Below are 16285 nucleotides of genomic sequence, written 5' to 3' on the forward strand. Positions count from 1 at the left end.
TAGTTGTAAGGTATGTCACTCTAGAGGTAAACATGATTTTATTGGATAAACTCAAATTTAAATTATAAATACTACTTACAGTTAGTCCCTTGGGCCCTTGGTCACCATCTGTCCCAGGTTCTCCTGGAAATCCCTGAAGCAGGGCACCGAAAGAAACAAGCAGATCTTCCGTTGGCCAAAAGGTATTTCATTCGGATTACCGTAAGCGAACTATTGTCAATGCCATATAGAATTCCTGTGAATATTTCATCTGACTCAGTTCGCATTTAACGGATGATTTAGTTGGTGAATTAGTAGTCCGTATCTAAAATACGGAATTAAATGCCATTCTGTAATTTAAATACAAAAGGCAGCATTTTGGCTGTATTGGAATTTACGGGCCGATATACATCTGACCCGAAGACTGCGTTACTGTATGTGGCGGTCACCATTATAAAAAAAACTGTCACTTATTCAAAGTCGACATCATTGTTATCGCTGTCGTCTTCGGCGTTAAAAACGTCATGTAAATTCGTATCTTCTGTCATGCATTCATGTGAAAATAACCAATATTTAGAACCATGAAACCGGCAACCTACTCGATATCCAGGGTCACCAGGAGTTCCAGGTCCCCCATCAGACCCTTGGTCTCCCTGGAAAAAAAAACATAATTAATTAGCAGAGAATTACTGAATAGTGACGAGGACAATACTCTCTGGATTAAGATTAAAGTATATAATCGGGTGAATATCGCTCTCCTCGCCTGTGTTTTCGTCGTTTACATGCATTTTAGCCAGAATTTCAGTATTGCTACATCACAGACTCGATTACTACACAAAAACAAAGATGGCGGTTTTCGATGTAAAAAGGTATTTTTTTGAAGCGTTAGGGTTGGTTATTTAATGGGTAGTCAAGTATGACAACACAGGTAAAGACCTTTCGATGCAATGAAACGTTTTCAAGGCCGTACCTTCCCCTTAATTTTGGCAAAATGCTAATTTTAGTCTCGCCATTGGCGTTTGCCGTACATGCAATGCTTAATCTTTCTATTTACTCACAAGTTCACCATCTGATCCTGGAATTCCAGGTGGGCCACTAATTCCAGGCATTCCCTGAATAAAGAAATTAAAACTTTCACTTCCGTGTAAGCATTTTTAACACTTCCTTTGCCTATTTCTCTCAGTACACTTCTGTCCAGCTAGTGTTTTGGTCGTAACAAAGATTTGAAATTTTTAAAATAAAATAAAAAACATTTGGTCAGTTGCTTGTCGAAAATTGTTTCTTTCAGTGTAATTCATCAACATGTAATTTACTTTTTGTCTTTCACCTTGCTTTGGATGGGCACCTCCCGGGCGCCACAGAAAGCACTTGCTACTCGAAAGCCTTTGCTACTTGGTCACCACACACATCCTGTAACCCTTATGGTTTATTTGTATTTTTGTAAACATCACCATAATTCTCGGTTTGGAATAAAGTGACCCTGAACCTGAGCCACCTACATGATATCTTCATTAATTCATCGGTTTTATTAATGAAGGATGTGGTCTCATAAGAATGATCTTCCGAGTTAATGTCCCTTGACGAGGGTAACGATATATGAAGGAGGTATGCAGGCAGTGGTTATTGAAACCTACCGATTTTCCTCTCTCCCCTTTTGGTCCAGAAATTCCCGGAGGTCCAGACGGTCCCTATGTATTAATAAAAACATGAACCATAGTAACCAACTTCATTAGAATAATGTAAATTTGTGTAATAGTATATAATAAAGGTAACCGGCGTTGGTCCTAACCGGGGGTCCATCTTTTCCTTGTCTTCCGGGTTCACCGTTTGAACCACCCAAGCCCTGCAGAATGAAAAAGTATTATCGTTATTATCGTTATCACCGTCATCTTAGTCTATTGTTCCATAACTCACCTGTAGAGAGTATTATTTTCGATTATCGTTAAGGACGGTGCCTACTGATTCAAAGGTATTTTTGCCCCGGTTTATGATTATGCGGGAAATGTAGACCTTACAAGTGTTATTGAAATCAAAAAATAAAATTGGGGGTAACCACGCATTTTCTAGTAGGCTCATTTTTTCTCCACAGCTTCTCTAATTTAACAGCCAATCAAATATTAACTTTGTATCAATTGTAATGTGCATGAATTTTCTATCTGCGACAATTTTTAATTTTTTTGTGACACAAATTACTAAGCTTTTCTGTGATCAATAGTTTGAACAATCTCTTTTCAGTTACTTACTGGTAGTCCAGGAGCTCCAGGCTTTCCTGATTTTCCATTGGGTCCTCGAGCTCCCTGGAGAAATGGCATACGCTAAACCTTAATACTAGCAACCACAATAACATCTGATAGCATAGAAATAATCGAGTTACACCGTTTTGGTGTACATGGCCAGACGTAGAAAAACCCATTTTCACGATTCCCCAAGTGCACTTTGATATCACAACTTTATACTTTACAACTGTGTATTTTTACTAAATCATTTTCGCGGTTTTCCATCGTGTCCTGGTCAGGTTCACCGTCAGGGCCCTTAGAAGAATAAAAGCGACATTATATTTTTCATGACGAACCTTCGATGCACGCATTCCCGGTCTTCCATCCTGCCCTGGTTCACCGTCACGGCCCTTAGAAGTCATAGAAGAATAAAAGCGAGCTTAAACCGTAAGAACGTTCGTTTCAAGGACTTCATAAAAGGGTACTCATTGTACTTGATGGAACGTTCCTGCATAAGACGAACATTAAAAAAAATCACTGTTTCAATACTAGGAAAGTTCCTTCTTGCGGACTTTTTGAAACCATTTTTGATCATTTGTTGTCATGTGACAACAGAGAGCTCATTTTGCTGACGAAGACTCTCATACATGCAGTCGAAAGCTTCGATTTAGAAATTTGACTTTGAGATAAGATCTTAAATTTAATAAAACTCGACTACTTAAACATTATGATATCGAGTCAAAGTACTGAAAGAGAAGAAGATCAACTTCCTGTCGTTGTTATTAACATTCGAGACGTCAGCGTTTTCGCACTAATGCACCCTGAAGCTGAGAACCTTGGGAACACGAATTACAAATTCTCGCACACTCATTCTCTACCGGTCTTCCTGGAACACCGGTACGTCCTGGCATCCCTGGACTTCCTCTTGGACCCTAAATAAAAACAATTAAATTCAGAAAAATTAGACAGTTTTGATCTTCATTCAATTATTCATTCGTTCATTTATCCCACCGATAATTAAGTCGCTGACTTAGCTTACTTCAGTTATTCATTCGCTAATGCACCAGTTCTTTCCTTCCTGCACGCGTGCATATCCTTGTCGTTTTATTCATCAATTCATTCATTTGTTTGCACTGCATCTTTCTTCCGCTCCGCCCTTACCTTAATCAGTCTCGTTAATTAATCTTCAAGAAACCATGATGTCCCTTGAAAAACCCTAAATTTCTTAATTGGCTCAATACTTTACGAAGTTCTAGTTGAGGACTCACCGGGTCACCTGATGATCCCATGTCACCGGTTTCTCCAGCAAAACCTTCATACCCCTGTGGTGCAAAATACATAGAAAATTTTCAATGCAATTGAAACGTGCTCGTGTTCGTTTCTAATGAACTATGAAAATGAAAATTGGTATTTAATTAAGCAACAGCTTTGAAGCGAAACTGTCCAGGTTTTCTTTCTTAAAAGGTTTCGCCACATTTGACGTTCCATGAAACAACTGACTTTGTCCGAAAAAGTTCATGGATAAAATCTCCGAGCAGCGAGAGTCGGTTGCAAGAATCATCAATGTGAAAACTGTCTTATTTTCATTCAACTTCCAAAGCCATATGCAAACTAAACTTTACACAGACTTATGAGCCCAAAAGCGAGGAATTTTCAAGTGGTCCTCCCGACTTCTTTCCTGTGATTGTCTTTATTATTATCTTTCAAATTTAATGCCACAAAGGGAAGAAAAGTCCCGTATGTGTCGCGGCATTCTGGGCGATGTAGATAGATGTATGTCGACGTTTACACTGTAACCAGGTTAGTTTGATGCAATTCTGGATTGCAGAATTATGAATGTAGCCTAAGAAATAGAGGATATTACATGGCCGCGCGGGGATACGAATTGTATCTTCGAGTGCTGCAAGTATCTCTCACGAGTGAGCGAAGCGAACGAGTGAGAGATACTTTCAGCACGAGAAGATAAAATTCTTATCCCCAAGCGGCCATGTAATGTTCTGTTTATTATATAGATATTGATGAAATGTCTAGATTTAAAACAACTTGTTTCATTCATTTTCGAAATGATGAAAAAGTGGTCACCAACCGCTAAAACACGCATGTTGTGTAACATGAAATAAAATACGAAAGTTATGAAAAACAAATCACGATAATGTCAAATTTTGCAATAAAATGTTAATGTAGTAGAGAAGAATTATATTAAAGCACAAAAGTATCTTAAAATGAAGAGAAAGCTCGTGTTTTATTGGGTAATCGTGTTGGTCACCATGACAACACCTATATCCTCACATGTGAAAAATAAAAATATGTTCACTGCGCGCGGTGAAGATATAATATTTTAGTAAAAGGAGAAATCCTGGTATTTCATCAATATCTATATAATAAATTATAATTCAAAGCCTTGTAGCTACATTCATATTTCTCCAAACTAGAGTAGCACCAAACTATGGCTGATTAGAAGATTGATGATCATCATAATTAATCAAGTGAAGCTATGATCCTCGCAGTTATGAACGCAATTTTAGCAATTGCGTAAAGAGGCCTTAAAAAATTCAGGACTTCAACGGGGATCAGTTGGTTAGAGTGTCGCACCGGTATAGCTAGGACACTGATTCAAACCCCGTTGAAGTCCTGAAATTTTCAGGCTTCTTTACGCAATTCGTAAAATTGCGTTCATAACTGCGAGTATCAGAGCTTCACTTGATTTCATATCCGCAGTTCATGTATGATTCATTTCATTTATCATTTCATCGTTTCATCATAATTAAGTAAAGTATGATCGTCCGGGTGAGTGTGGTCCTGAGAAGGACTGTTTGAGATGACATTGACTGACGTTTCGACAACCTGAGCGGAAGACATCTTCAGGGTCATGTGATTTGTGTAACGTCAGTAGATACTATAAGAACTCCGGTCGTAGATGTCATTGGTCAACTTATTCGTGTTGATTGGTTGACCGTCAGTTGAGCCTAGATGTAATTGGCTGGGAAAACTAAACAGTGATTGGTGCGTTAATTATGATATGACTCCTGGGTTCAAACCATTTACGACTGATGTTCATATCGAATTCTCATGGATATGTTAACTTCATCTTTTGATAATTCAATATTTAATTGAGCCACAATACCAATCCTCCAGCTTGGCCTTTTTCTCCAAAATTTCCGCCTTCCCTTTAGAGCCCTAGGGAAATAAAGAAAGATGTTATATTATCTTGCATTCAAATTGTGTTTGAAAATGACTTTCGGTTTAGATTCTAGAGTATCAATGATTTTCTCTTTATAAAACACACGGTAGTCAAGTTCGAACTTAGCTTAATAATTGACACATAAACTGCGTTGCACTAATGGCCTTTTTCGATATATTAAAATCCAGCTTTAAAGAGAGGTTTAGAGGATAAAGACAAAGGAAAGTGGTTGATATACAATATTTTCACATTCATTCAAACGCGTTTCTATTCTTTTTGTCCTCACTGCCTCACTATCAAGGTAAACATTTGAAATTTCGAAAATGGCCTATTAACTTGCTGAGCAACTCTTTCAGAAATAAGTTGATGATGAAATAGTTTTGAGCTCACTTCGATTCAACCTCGTTATCAAAGAGAAGCGTCATTCTTGCACTAGCTTTCGAAAACAGCTTGCCTTTTTCGCAAATATGATGCAATTGTCACTAAACCGTATTCCTTTCTCGGCTGTGCTTTGCGCCGGCAGAAAGCGCTTGGTTCGTTTGCATCAAATCCGTGATTCGATTGGCATTGCAAGTTGTAATCCCAATTGTTTATTATCACGATAGTCAAGAGTAACCAACTGAAATCAAGCAAAGACGGAACACACCTTAGGACCAGAAATTCCTTTCTCTCCTTGAGGGCCACGAGGTCCTAAAGGACCCTGTAACAAAATTATACAGATACGTCATATCTACCGGCCATTTTGAAGCTATCGATATAAACAATTCACTGAAAAAGGTAGTATAATTTTGACTTAATCTACTCAGAACCTTGAATATTAGAATATTATTCAGTTCTTCATCTGTTAAAAACGTACGAAGAAAATGGTATTTCGCACGGAAAGTGTCCAGAAGATCCCAAAGAGCTTCTTACGTGCTATTTCATTTTTTCTCTGGGATTCAGCGAGGAAGAGTTTCTCCTCGTGCTGCAATGACGGAACGATTAAGCCCTTACCACATACCATAAGGCAAAGATGCTTTGAAAATTCGAAAATTTATATTACAAGGAATACATTGGATCACTAGCGTCGGTGCCACCCAATAATTTATCAGTTTTTGCTGGCTAATAACTGGCTCGGTATGAAAGCCAAAACGCTTAAAATTGGAGATTTTACCAAGTTTAACAAGTTGATTTACCTTTTGAAGTAAACTTGCAAAAAGCAAGATGCCTTCTGGGCGCAAAATCGTATGTTAACGAAACAAAAATGTAAACAATGACGTCAGCAAAGATTCGTTACAATAACTTACTGTTGGTCCTGTCAATCCGGGGATCCCGGGAGTTCCTGGTGACCCTTGTATACCCTTCAAAAAAAGTAGGCCTCTGGCTTTGTCACTGGCTACGTATACTGCGAGTCGTTTTTTGCAGGCTTAAGGGCCCACAGACGGATTTTTCACTCGTTGCTAAGGAAGTGAAATGTCACTTCCGGTAACTGGCGTAATCATATCATGAGCTGACAAGAAAACCCACTCACAAGCAAAAGTCACCACACGAACTGTTGTTTGCATCGAAGGTTTTCCTCGCCCTCGTTCTCAGATCAACTGCGCATGCGTAAACGAACTGGCTTCCGGTTTTGAGAAAAAGCTAAATTTCCAGCGGTCTTTAAATTGAATTAATTTTTTTTTACATGGCACGTTTCACCCCCAAATACTGAATGTAGCTAAGCATTGAATTTTTCAAATCATCTTTTTTGAAAAAGTTATGGGTATTTCAGTATCGTTTATGTCTTTAAAAAGAACATTTTTCAAAATAAAAAGAAAACCATGCTGGGCTGGATGCAAAAACGAATACAAATTATCAAACCATCGATTAAATAACCAAATTGCGTAGCACGGAGACAAATTTAGAGTTTTCTTTTATTGGTCACGTGACCATGGGCGTGGCATGATGACGTCATATTTAGGGTCATTGGCTTACAAAAATTGGAAACTGACCAAAATAATGCCAAATTCTCTCAAATTACTTAACCATTACATCTTTATCAACGCACCCCAAAAAATACGTCAGTGGGCCCTTAAGGAGGTTCGCGCCAATTGTTCCTGCGCATCCTTACTGCGCACGCAAATGCACACGCCACGTCATACACGAGCGCGCGCGCTAAGTAATAAAATGAGAAATGATAGGGCAAAAGGCCATTGGTATAGCTTTGCCTGGATTTAACGGTCTTGGACGTTCGGTGACCCCTATTTTTCTTTCCAGAAACGGATTTTATTTACATTTCTCTCCACGTTGTCCAAAAATGAACAAAAATCAATGTAAGAAGTTAAAAAAATTTCAAGATTTCTGCTCACGGGACATCAAATCCTGCCATCTTGCGGCTGCAAGGCGCGTGAAACTGTGGTCGCTAAATGCGAACTTGATCTTTAAGGAACCTCACCAGTTGACTAAATTCACTTAATAAGTCCACTTAAATAATATTTGGCAGAGAAGATTTCAGACACTTCAAAGATTTGATTGCAATATATTTGGGTTTACAGACACTGGCCTTATTCGCTAACGAAGCCCGATTTTGTCACATTTTGGATGTTTTCTGGGCATGTTCTCTCCAAAACGAAGTCGGTGACCCCCCATTTTTTTTACATTTCTGACGTAACTAACTCATCATCTTACAGTGGTAAAAGTTGCAGAAAAAAATCAATGTTGAAAAATTTTCGCGCGAACGCCCTTAAAGTGATAAAAAAGGGGTTTGTACATAATGCTCACCTCATCTCCTTGCTTTCCTGGGAGCCCAGGATTTCCATCATTGCCGTCTTTACCCTGTTGAATAATATGAATTATAAGTATTACTTTTGAAGTCTTTGCATCCTTCTAACGGACAAAAGGTCTCCGTTTTTGAGAGCATTTCACATCATGTTGCAATAATAAAAATAGAAATAATGGTACTACAATGCAGTCTTAATCCTTACGGAACCAATAAACTCTTTTCGTTCAATTAATTTGTTCATGTATCATGTGATCACCAAAGGTTCCACCGATGGGATAGCTCCTCTATCACCTATATTAACCAGTAACAACCCGCAAATGCCCGCTCTGAAGAAGGGCTGACGCTCAAAATGTACTTCGCCAGCTGGCAAATCTATTTTACGGTAGTTAATTTGCCTTTATCAACTTTCTTTGATAAAAGAGAATTTTCTGAATAAATAATGTTAGACTGGCAGTATGCAGAGTAGCATATAGCCCCTAACCTTTGGTCCTCGTATTCCTGGTTGTCCAATAGAACCTGGTCGTCCATCGTCACCCTTTGAAATGCGAGAAAATCAAGAGAATATTACAAAAATGCTGTCGGGCTTAATTCGAAGGTAAAGCGATTAACGGACAGTGGACCCCGTTACACACCGGTGTTCCGTCTTTACCGTTCCTGCCAGGCAATCCGACAAATCCAACACCACCCTGTATGAGAAATCAATGCAAATTTTCACGTTTTTGTTTGTTAGATGGCTAGGGGTGAGATTCCAGGTTTGCTTATATGTACTTTAGCCATTTTTACCTTTGCTGAACCATTTTATCTTTCTTCACACGTTGGGTGTCCATTTCGAAAACCTTAAATAACAATGACCACAACCAGGTTTTCTGAGCCCCCAAGACTGAGTACCCCCAGCAAACCAACGCTTTAACGAAAACCCTTGGTCAGCAACCTGGTTCTGGTCATTGCTGTCTAAGGTCTTCCGTCCATTTCATTCACCTCTTTAAGGACGGTGCCTCAGTACTAATTCAAAGGTATTTTTGCGGGGTTTATGAAAATGCGGGGAAAGCAGATCTTAACAAGTGTTATGGAAATCCAAAAAGGAAATTTTGGGGTAACCACGCATTTTTCAAGGATAATTAATCAACCATATTTATAAAAAGCTTTAAAATACAGAGCAACGTATAGCGTTCTTTTCCAAATTGAAGCTTAATTATATCTAATAAATGCATGGTTACCCCCAATTACCTTTTTGGATACCAAGAGCACTTGCTAAGTTCTGCTTTCTCCGCATAGTTTTAAACCGCGCAAAAATATCCCTGTATTAATAAGCACAATCCGTGGGAAATCCGAGCATCTCGAGATGCGCAGAACGTATGCGCAATGACAATAGTAGGCACCGTCCTAAAGCATGTAACTTGGACTCGCTGGTTTGATAGCTCATGAACCTTATTCCAGAATGGCTACAATTTTAGTCTTCTTTTGCTTCCTTGAAAATAACCCCTTGATGCCTCGTTTAATGTTGAATAGAACGAGGGAACAAGGGCTAAATTTGCAAGCAAACAAAAGAGCACTAAAATGGCGGCCATTTTTGAATAAGGAAGTAAAATCGCAACCGCATGGCCATGGGTTCGAATCCCGTCCAAGTCTGGATTTTTTCAGACCTACTGGCAACTTCTTAAGTGCTTATCTAACTGCAACGATCCTTCTAACTCTCGTTTCATTTTACCTTTTCTCCTTTCGTTCCTAAGCGTCCCTTTCTTCCACGCATCCCTCTTAATCCCTGCACATAGAAGGCAAATCTATCAATCAACTTTCACTGTATCATGCGTTTGCTTGAAAATCAGCAGATCGAAGAGAACGTGAATTTTGAAGTCGCTATTTTACTGTGTAACAGCAGGGGCGGACCCAGGATTTTTGTCAGGAGGGGGTGCACCACTAAGGAATGGCGTGCCCTTGCGTGGGCCCTTTTTTTTCTTTTTTTTTTTTTGGCAGAATACCAGTTGCATTTGGAAGCCGCAGGTTTTCCCAGGGTAGGAGGGCGGGGGAGTGCACACCCCATGCACCCTCCCCCTAGATCCGCCCCTGAACAGACAAAGGGCCATGACTCGATTGGTCCGCTTCCGGTGACTCTAATATTTCTTTGGTACACTTACCCTTAAACCCGGCCTTCCATGTCGTCCAACTCGTCCATGTTCTCCTGGAGGACCCTGGTAGACATTAGAGAGAAAGGTTGGCTTTGTTTTCCCTACCATAATCATTACAAGATTGAATTGCTGCACGTCGCGTGCTTACAGCTCTAGACTACCCAATCGTTAGCAAGGTTAACGAAGGCTAAATGTTTTAAAACATCAGCGGATCCGATGGTTTGAATGTCGTCAGCTAAATAAAGGGAGTAAGACGAAGAAGAGTCACAGTTTTGTATCATAACACTTATATTTCCTTACCACTTGTCCATCGCCTCCGTCAGCTCCCCTTTTACCAACACGACCACTAGGACCCTGTTTGAAAGATTGTTTGAAAACATGTATATTAATTAGCCCTCAGCAGAGAGCGCACGCACAATACAAGAGATATTAGAGAGCTTACGAAACGACGACGCCGACGGCAACGACGACGCTACAAAACAATAGGTTATGTGAGCAAAAACAATGGCTCTGCACGCTCTGAACGTGCGTTTTACATTTTGGTACATTTCTTTGCCGTCATCTCCTAAATGACGACGCGAAATGACCAAATTCAAGGTTCTGTGGAGGACGTTAGCACATGACGATGAATTTTCAGTTCTCTCTCTACACTTCCAACCCACTCATACCAGTTTAATTCATCGACAGTTATTACACATTTTTACCGCGACACGAACATAAAATAGTTTCGTAGTGATATGAATAACGCGAACTTGTATTTTTAAATGAAGTCCTCGTAGCCGTCGTCGTGCTCGTTTCGTAAGCTCCCTAATAGGAGCTTAAGCAACGATGACGGCGACGGCGACGGCAACGAGAACGTCATCTCAAAACATAAATTCACGTTGTTGTAATCACTTCACGACTACTTCAACCTTTTTGATGTGACAAGGGTGTAGCAGTTCCTCAAAAATGACACTGGTCGGAACGGCGCTTAATTTAGGAGAAAAAATGAAAATTTATCCTTAACTGCTGACGTTCTTCATAGAACTTCAAATTTGCCTCTTTCACGTTGTTGTTTTGCTGACGACGGCAAAGAAATGGACAAAAGTGAAAAACGCACGTGCAAAGTGTGCAAAGCTATTGTTTTCTCTCACTAAATATGCAAATTTGTGACGTTCTCGTTGCCGTCGCTGTTGTCGTAGCTCAAGCTCACTATTACATATGAATTGGCACTTGCCGGTGGTCCAGGAAGTCCGATTGTTCCAGTTGGTCCGCGCTCACCCTGTTTAAATAGTTTAAATCTGGTTAAGCGTCTCAAAATCTTTCCTTTAGTTTCTTTTTGGCATTTTTTCGATCCATGTTCATCCAACGAGTCGGTGAAATTAAAGTGGCATTGAAAAAAATTGAGCAGAGTGCATGCATGTCGAACTACAATAGCTTACCACAAGACCTGGCTTTCCGTTCTTTCCATGCTCTCCCCTGAGTCCCTAATAACAAAACAAATCCAAGGTCTAACAATGAAAGAAGAACTTTCTTGGCTTTCATTTAAGGGTGTGTTCGATTGACCGTATTCTGGAATAGGAATACATGGAATATAAGCTAGAAATCATTCGTTTTTACGGAGATTCACATTAAAATTGTCAAATATCTGCGAAAATGCTATTTTAAACATATTTTTGTTATCCTTGCTCCTTCGAAAAGCGCCAAACATACCGTTTTAATCATCACTCCACGTATTCTTATTCCGGAATAGGTTCAATCGAACGCGCCCTAAATACAACATATGTAATATCGAGGTCTCACTTACACGCCGGCCACTCCGTCCTGCAAACCCTGTTGGTCCTTGAGCTCCCGGTGGACCCTAAGAAAATCGCTCGCGTTGATAATCAGCAAGAATAATTAATTTACTTAGCTTTGATTGAAACAATATTATGCAAGAGACGATACTCTTTAACAGCAAAAATGACAATACACTTCATATACACGAGAACATTTGTATATGCAAAACGCAAATTTAAAAGTCTGAAAGCCCAAAACTCCCGTGCTGCATATTAGTTCTGCGGCGTACACACACATTGCATTCTTCAACTAGTGAGCCTTTGACGTCATTTTCTCCTCGAACCAGCTCTCCCAAGAACTTAAAGTTAGTAACGGCGGAGCATTAAATACGAAAATCCCTGTTAAAATAAACAGGTAAAAAAATCAAGGCTTAAAACTTTGGTCGCTTAGTGTGTAGTTAACATAGTTTTGAAATCCAAAGAAAAATAAGAATTGAATTTTTGGTCACAGGGGCAGCCACTTTAAACTACTAACAAAAACAACAACAACAAATTGAGCAAACAAAGACGCTCTTAACTTACTCTCAGTGTGGGTATGTTCTTAATATGCTCTTAAAATTCTGGTTCATCTCAGGCTGAACTTTATTATAAGGAACGTTCTCAAAAAAATGTATAAAGTAAGTACCACTTGTCCTTGACGCCCTGGGGGACCCATGGAACCTTGCTCTCCTGGATAGCCCTGGAACCATACAAGTAAAACAGTTACGTTACTCACGACTGTACTTTTATAATCTCCATCGTGGAAAGATCGCTATATAAAAGACAAAATTCAAAAAAACCATTACGGGATTTCAAGAGGTTAAAATTGCAAAGTACTTCTTGAACTCGACAAATCTAATTTATTCGCGTTCGCTTACAGCTCGTCCTGTTCTTCCTGGGGAACCTAAAAGTCCTTTCTGTCCCTTGTCACCCTGTTAACAAATGCATTCACTCATTTTGTCATAAAAATAGAAATGAAGACGAAGAATTCTGATAGCGAGAAGGCATAATTTCAACGTTACATCGTCGTACCTTTGTTCCTCTAATTCCCACATTTCCAGATGCCCCGTCTCTCCCTTCTAATCCCTGGAATAACAAAGGAAAAAGACTTAGATACATTTACCCCTTCTCTTTAAAAGAACCATATATTTTACCGCTTGAGCCTTCACCTTCATTCCCGTAGCACCTTGTAATCCGAGGAGCCCGGGTGATCCAGTTGTCCCCTAAGAAAGTATATTATAAAAAAAGTTACCTTTCTCTGCTAAATATTTTCAAGTCCCTTCACTGGACCAGACTACCCGTGGAAACGGGGAGAAAAAAAGTGTAACTATAGCAAAATAAATCGGACTGCAAAGCTGGCTATCCAAAACATGGCCATACCGAGTGCCCGGTGTCGTTTTACCCTTGAAAGGTCTTAAAAAATTCAAGTCTTCCATGCTAACAACCTCTTCAAGTTTTCTCGGTGAACCAAAAACAAGCAGCATACACCTTATTCCAAAATGGCCGCTGATTTATGCGGATACAAATTGGCCCTTGTTGCCTCGTTCAAGATAAAATATTCTTTTGAATTTTAAGCTTAAGAACGAGGCATCAAGGGCTTATTTGAATAAAAACAAAAGAATATTTAAATGGAGGCCCTTTTCGAACAAGGTGTATTCGATTTCCTCTCGCTATGAGATCATTATTAAACCTCTTTCGGTCCACGGAAAGTCGTTGCCTGTTTTACACAGGGTTCAAAAAATGATAACTTGTCCAACAATGTGATCCCCGCGCCAACACAAATAAAACGCATTTCTCCGTAGAGTAAATCCTTAAATTGCCAGTATTAGCGAGCAAAGAGTTTCAAAAACGATGAGTTTGTTATAATTCGATGTGTAGGATTCCGGCACAGGTGAGCTTACCGGATCACCTGCTCTTCCTGGTCTACCATCCTCGCCAGAAAAACCCTGAAAACGTACAGAAGTTAAAAATTAACTTTAAACAAAGAGAATCAATTTTTTTTATTGAAAAGGTGAGGGAATGTGAGAATTTTAAGCGGGAGTGAACAAGAAAAGAAGCAATAATACTCCTAACTCTGATAAAGAAAGTACTGACTTGATAACGAAGTTTGTAAACATGTTGTCGGGCTTGTCATATTTCTTTTTTTTTTTGTGATGAAATGGTATATGAAATGAATCATATATGAACTGTGGATATGAAATCAAGTGAAGCTATGATCTTCGCAGTTATGAGCGCAATTTTTGCAATTGCGTAGAGAAGCCTTAACAATTCAGGACTTCAACGGGGCTTCTCTACGCAATTGCAAAAATTGCGCTCATAACTGCGAAGATCATAGCTCCACTTGATTTTTTTTTTGTTATAATACGAAAATTAAAGCAAAACAACTGACCTGTTGCCCCTTCATTCCAGCAGCCCCAGGCTTTCCTGGTTGTCCACGTGATCCCTATTGTATTGAAGCGATGCAAAATTATGTCAACGTCTAACTCGTACACACTCGCCGGTAAAGACAAGTACTTCTTGGCGTTTTACACGTTAATCTACCCTTACTTGAACCATATCGGTTTCGAAAACGGTTTTACTCTCCCATCATTCCCTTTAAAGTTAGAGAGACGTATCGTCCAGTTGAGATTCGCTATTTCTTCCGTTTTTTCTTCCCTCTAATTTTCCAGCGTCCCTAGTCTTTCAACCGCACTCGCTTTGATTCAGATGTCAAAAAGTAGCTTCTTTAACTTCAGACTTAGTAAGTTTCTAGTTGCCCTTAATAAAGTTAATCTAAAAGTTAAACAAGACTTACCTGCAAGATGAAGTTCGATTGTAATTTTACGTTTTGGTTAGGAGCGAAAAAGGATTTCACCAACAATAGCCAAAAGTTTACAATTTTCTAAACGAAGATCTAAATGCGCGTACCTGCACTCCTTGCTTTCCAGGTTTCCCAACTTCACCAGCGTCTCCCTAGACAAATGAAGAATTTCACAACTTTTGGATACACTAGCTATCAAAGCTTCAAAGCTTGTAAGGAAATGGTTGCTGAAACAACCCATCCCTGCGCATTTATACTACAAATTAGGAAAGATCGAAGGCATTTAAGGCTGGGACAAAAGTTTGCACTTTACCTGATCACCTTTCACTCCAGGATTTCCTTCCAACCCAGGCAATCCTTCATGGCCCTTATAATAACACCAATGATACAATCAATCAACACAAAACAAAAATGGAACCGTCCCGGAAAGGAACAGTATTAGGAAGGTATCCTAGACAGGTATCCACCTCGGGAGGTCGAGAGTTCGACTCTGGGTGGACCAACACTCAGTATCTGTAAACAACTGATGAGAAAGTGCTCCCTTTGTAATTACACCCGCAAATGGTTAGGCTTTCTTCTCGGACTGTAAACCGGAGGTCCCCCCTCATAGTCCTTGTTGGAAACCAAATATTAAGGGATGTTAAAGAATCCACTCACTTCTCGAAAAGAGTAGGGGACGTTGTCCCTGGTGTTGTGGTCTGATCTAATCTAGTTAGGGGCATCTTTCACTTCCTAAATAAATTATACACTACGTAACAAGCAGTCTGGCCAAAGTCCCAACAAAAAGCATTGTAAATTAGTCCTGAAAAGCCCCTGGGGGAAAGACTAATAACTTCAATTCACTTTACTTCCCTTCGCAGTAATTGTGATTCACGTAAAGTAAGCACTAGTAGCCACGGAAAAATAGCGCATGCGCAGACCAAATGCTTCAAATACATCCGGACGCGTTGCCAGAGCGTCGTACCAAGAAGATGCACCCCGAGATTTCAACCCACGGATCGCTTATACAGCTACAATAGCTTTCGGACAGAGAGGGAGAGATGTTGGTCCCTCAACCATATGTGACAGATCCCTTTCTTACTGTCGGATCTCGGTTTCTTCTGATCTGTTAACAGGGCGTTAAGCCATATATATTTGACCCCTGCAGTCATTTTTTCTTCTATATGATACGTACAGGCGCGTAATTGTACGAAATACGCATTTCAATAATCTACCAAATTGTTTGTGAAGCTCAGTCTTTAAAGATACTGTTTTATTTGCACGTTAACTTCACGGTCACCCACGTCTAACCCTTGGAATTACGTCTATATTATAATGAACCAACACTTCCAATAGATGCATTTATTTCATCGTGCCCGCTATCACGGGAACACATGGGCCCAACTTATTGACGGCCTCCCAACCGAGTGGCTTCATGGCTCTGTTGGCAGAGCCAACATCGCAAACA

The 16285-nt window shown here is 39.7% G+C and overlaps 2 protein-coding genes across 2 annotated transcripts in view; both read right to left on the reverse strand.

The window, feature by feature from the left end:
* The window catches only part of LOC138014561 (collagen alpha-2(I) chain-like), a 13645-nt gene extending 13611 nt beyond the window's left edge, over positions 1-34 (reverse strand). Inside the window, exon 1 of the mRNA XM_068861669.1 lies at positions 20-34. Coding sequence (XP_068717770.1) covers positions 20-34 — 15 coding nt within the window. The remainder of the gene's footprint in view (positions 1-19) is intronic.
* Positions 1-16285, reverse strand: part of LOC138014569 (uncharacterized) — a 78625-nt gene that overhangs the window by 613 nt on the left and 61727 nt on the right. Inside the window, 29 exon segments of the mRNA XM_068861682.1 lie at positions 80-133; positions 579-632; positions 1038-1091; positions 1614-1667; positions 1769-1822; positions 2223-2276; positions 2552-2605; positions 3074-3127; positions 3464-3517; positions 5320-5372; positions 6023-6076; positions 6663-6716; positions 8116-8169; positions 8598-8651; positions 8749-8802; positions 9825-9878; positions 10252-10305; positions 10543-10596; positions 11459-11503; positions 11664-11708; positions 12029-12082; positions 12685-12738; positions 12917-12970; positions 13071-13124; positions 13208-13261; positions 13940-13984; positions 14428-14481; positions 14946-14990; positions 15152-15205. Coding sequence (XP_068717783.1) covers positions 82-133; positions 579-632; positions 1038-1091; positions 1614-1667; positions 1769-1822; positions 2223-2276; positions 2552-2605; positions 3074-3127; positions 3464-3517; positions 5320-5372; positions 6023-6076; positions 6663-6716; positions 8116-8169; positions 8598-8651; positions 8749-8802; positions 9825-9878; positions 10252-10305; positions 10543-10596; positions 11459-11503; positions 11664-11708; positions 12029-12082; positions 12685-12738; positions 12917-12970; positions 13071-13124; positions 13208-13261; positions 13940-13984; positions 14428-14481; positions 14946-14990; positions 15152-15205 — 1527 coding nt within the window. The 3' untranslated portion in view covers positions 80-81.

The sequence above is a fragment of the Montipora capricornis genome, chromosome 1 (assembly GCF_036669925.1).
Source record: "Montipora capricornis isolate CH-2021 chromosome 1, ASM3666992v2, whole genome shotgun sequence".
Taxonomy (NCBI): domain Eukaryota; kingdom Metazoa; phylum Cnidaria; class Anthozoa; order Scleractinia; family Acroporidae; genus Montipora; species Montipora capricornis.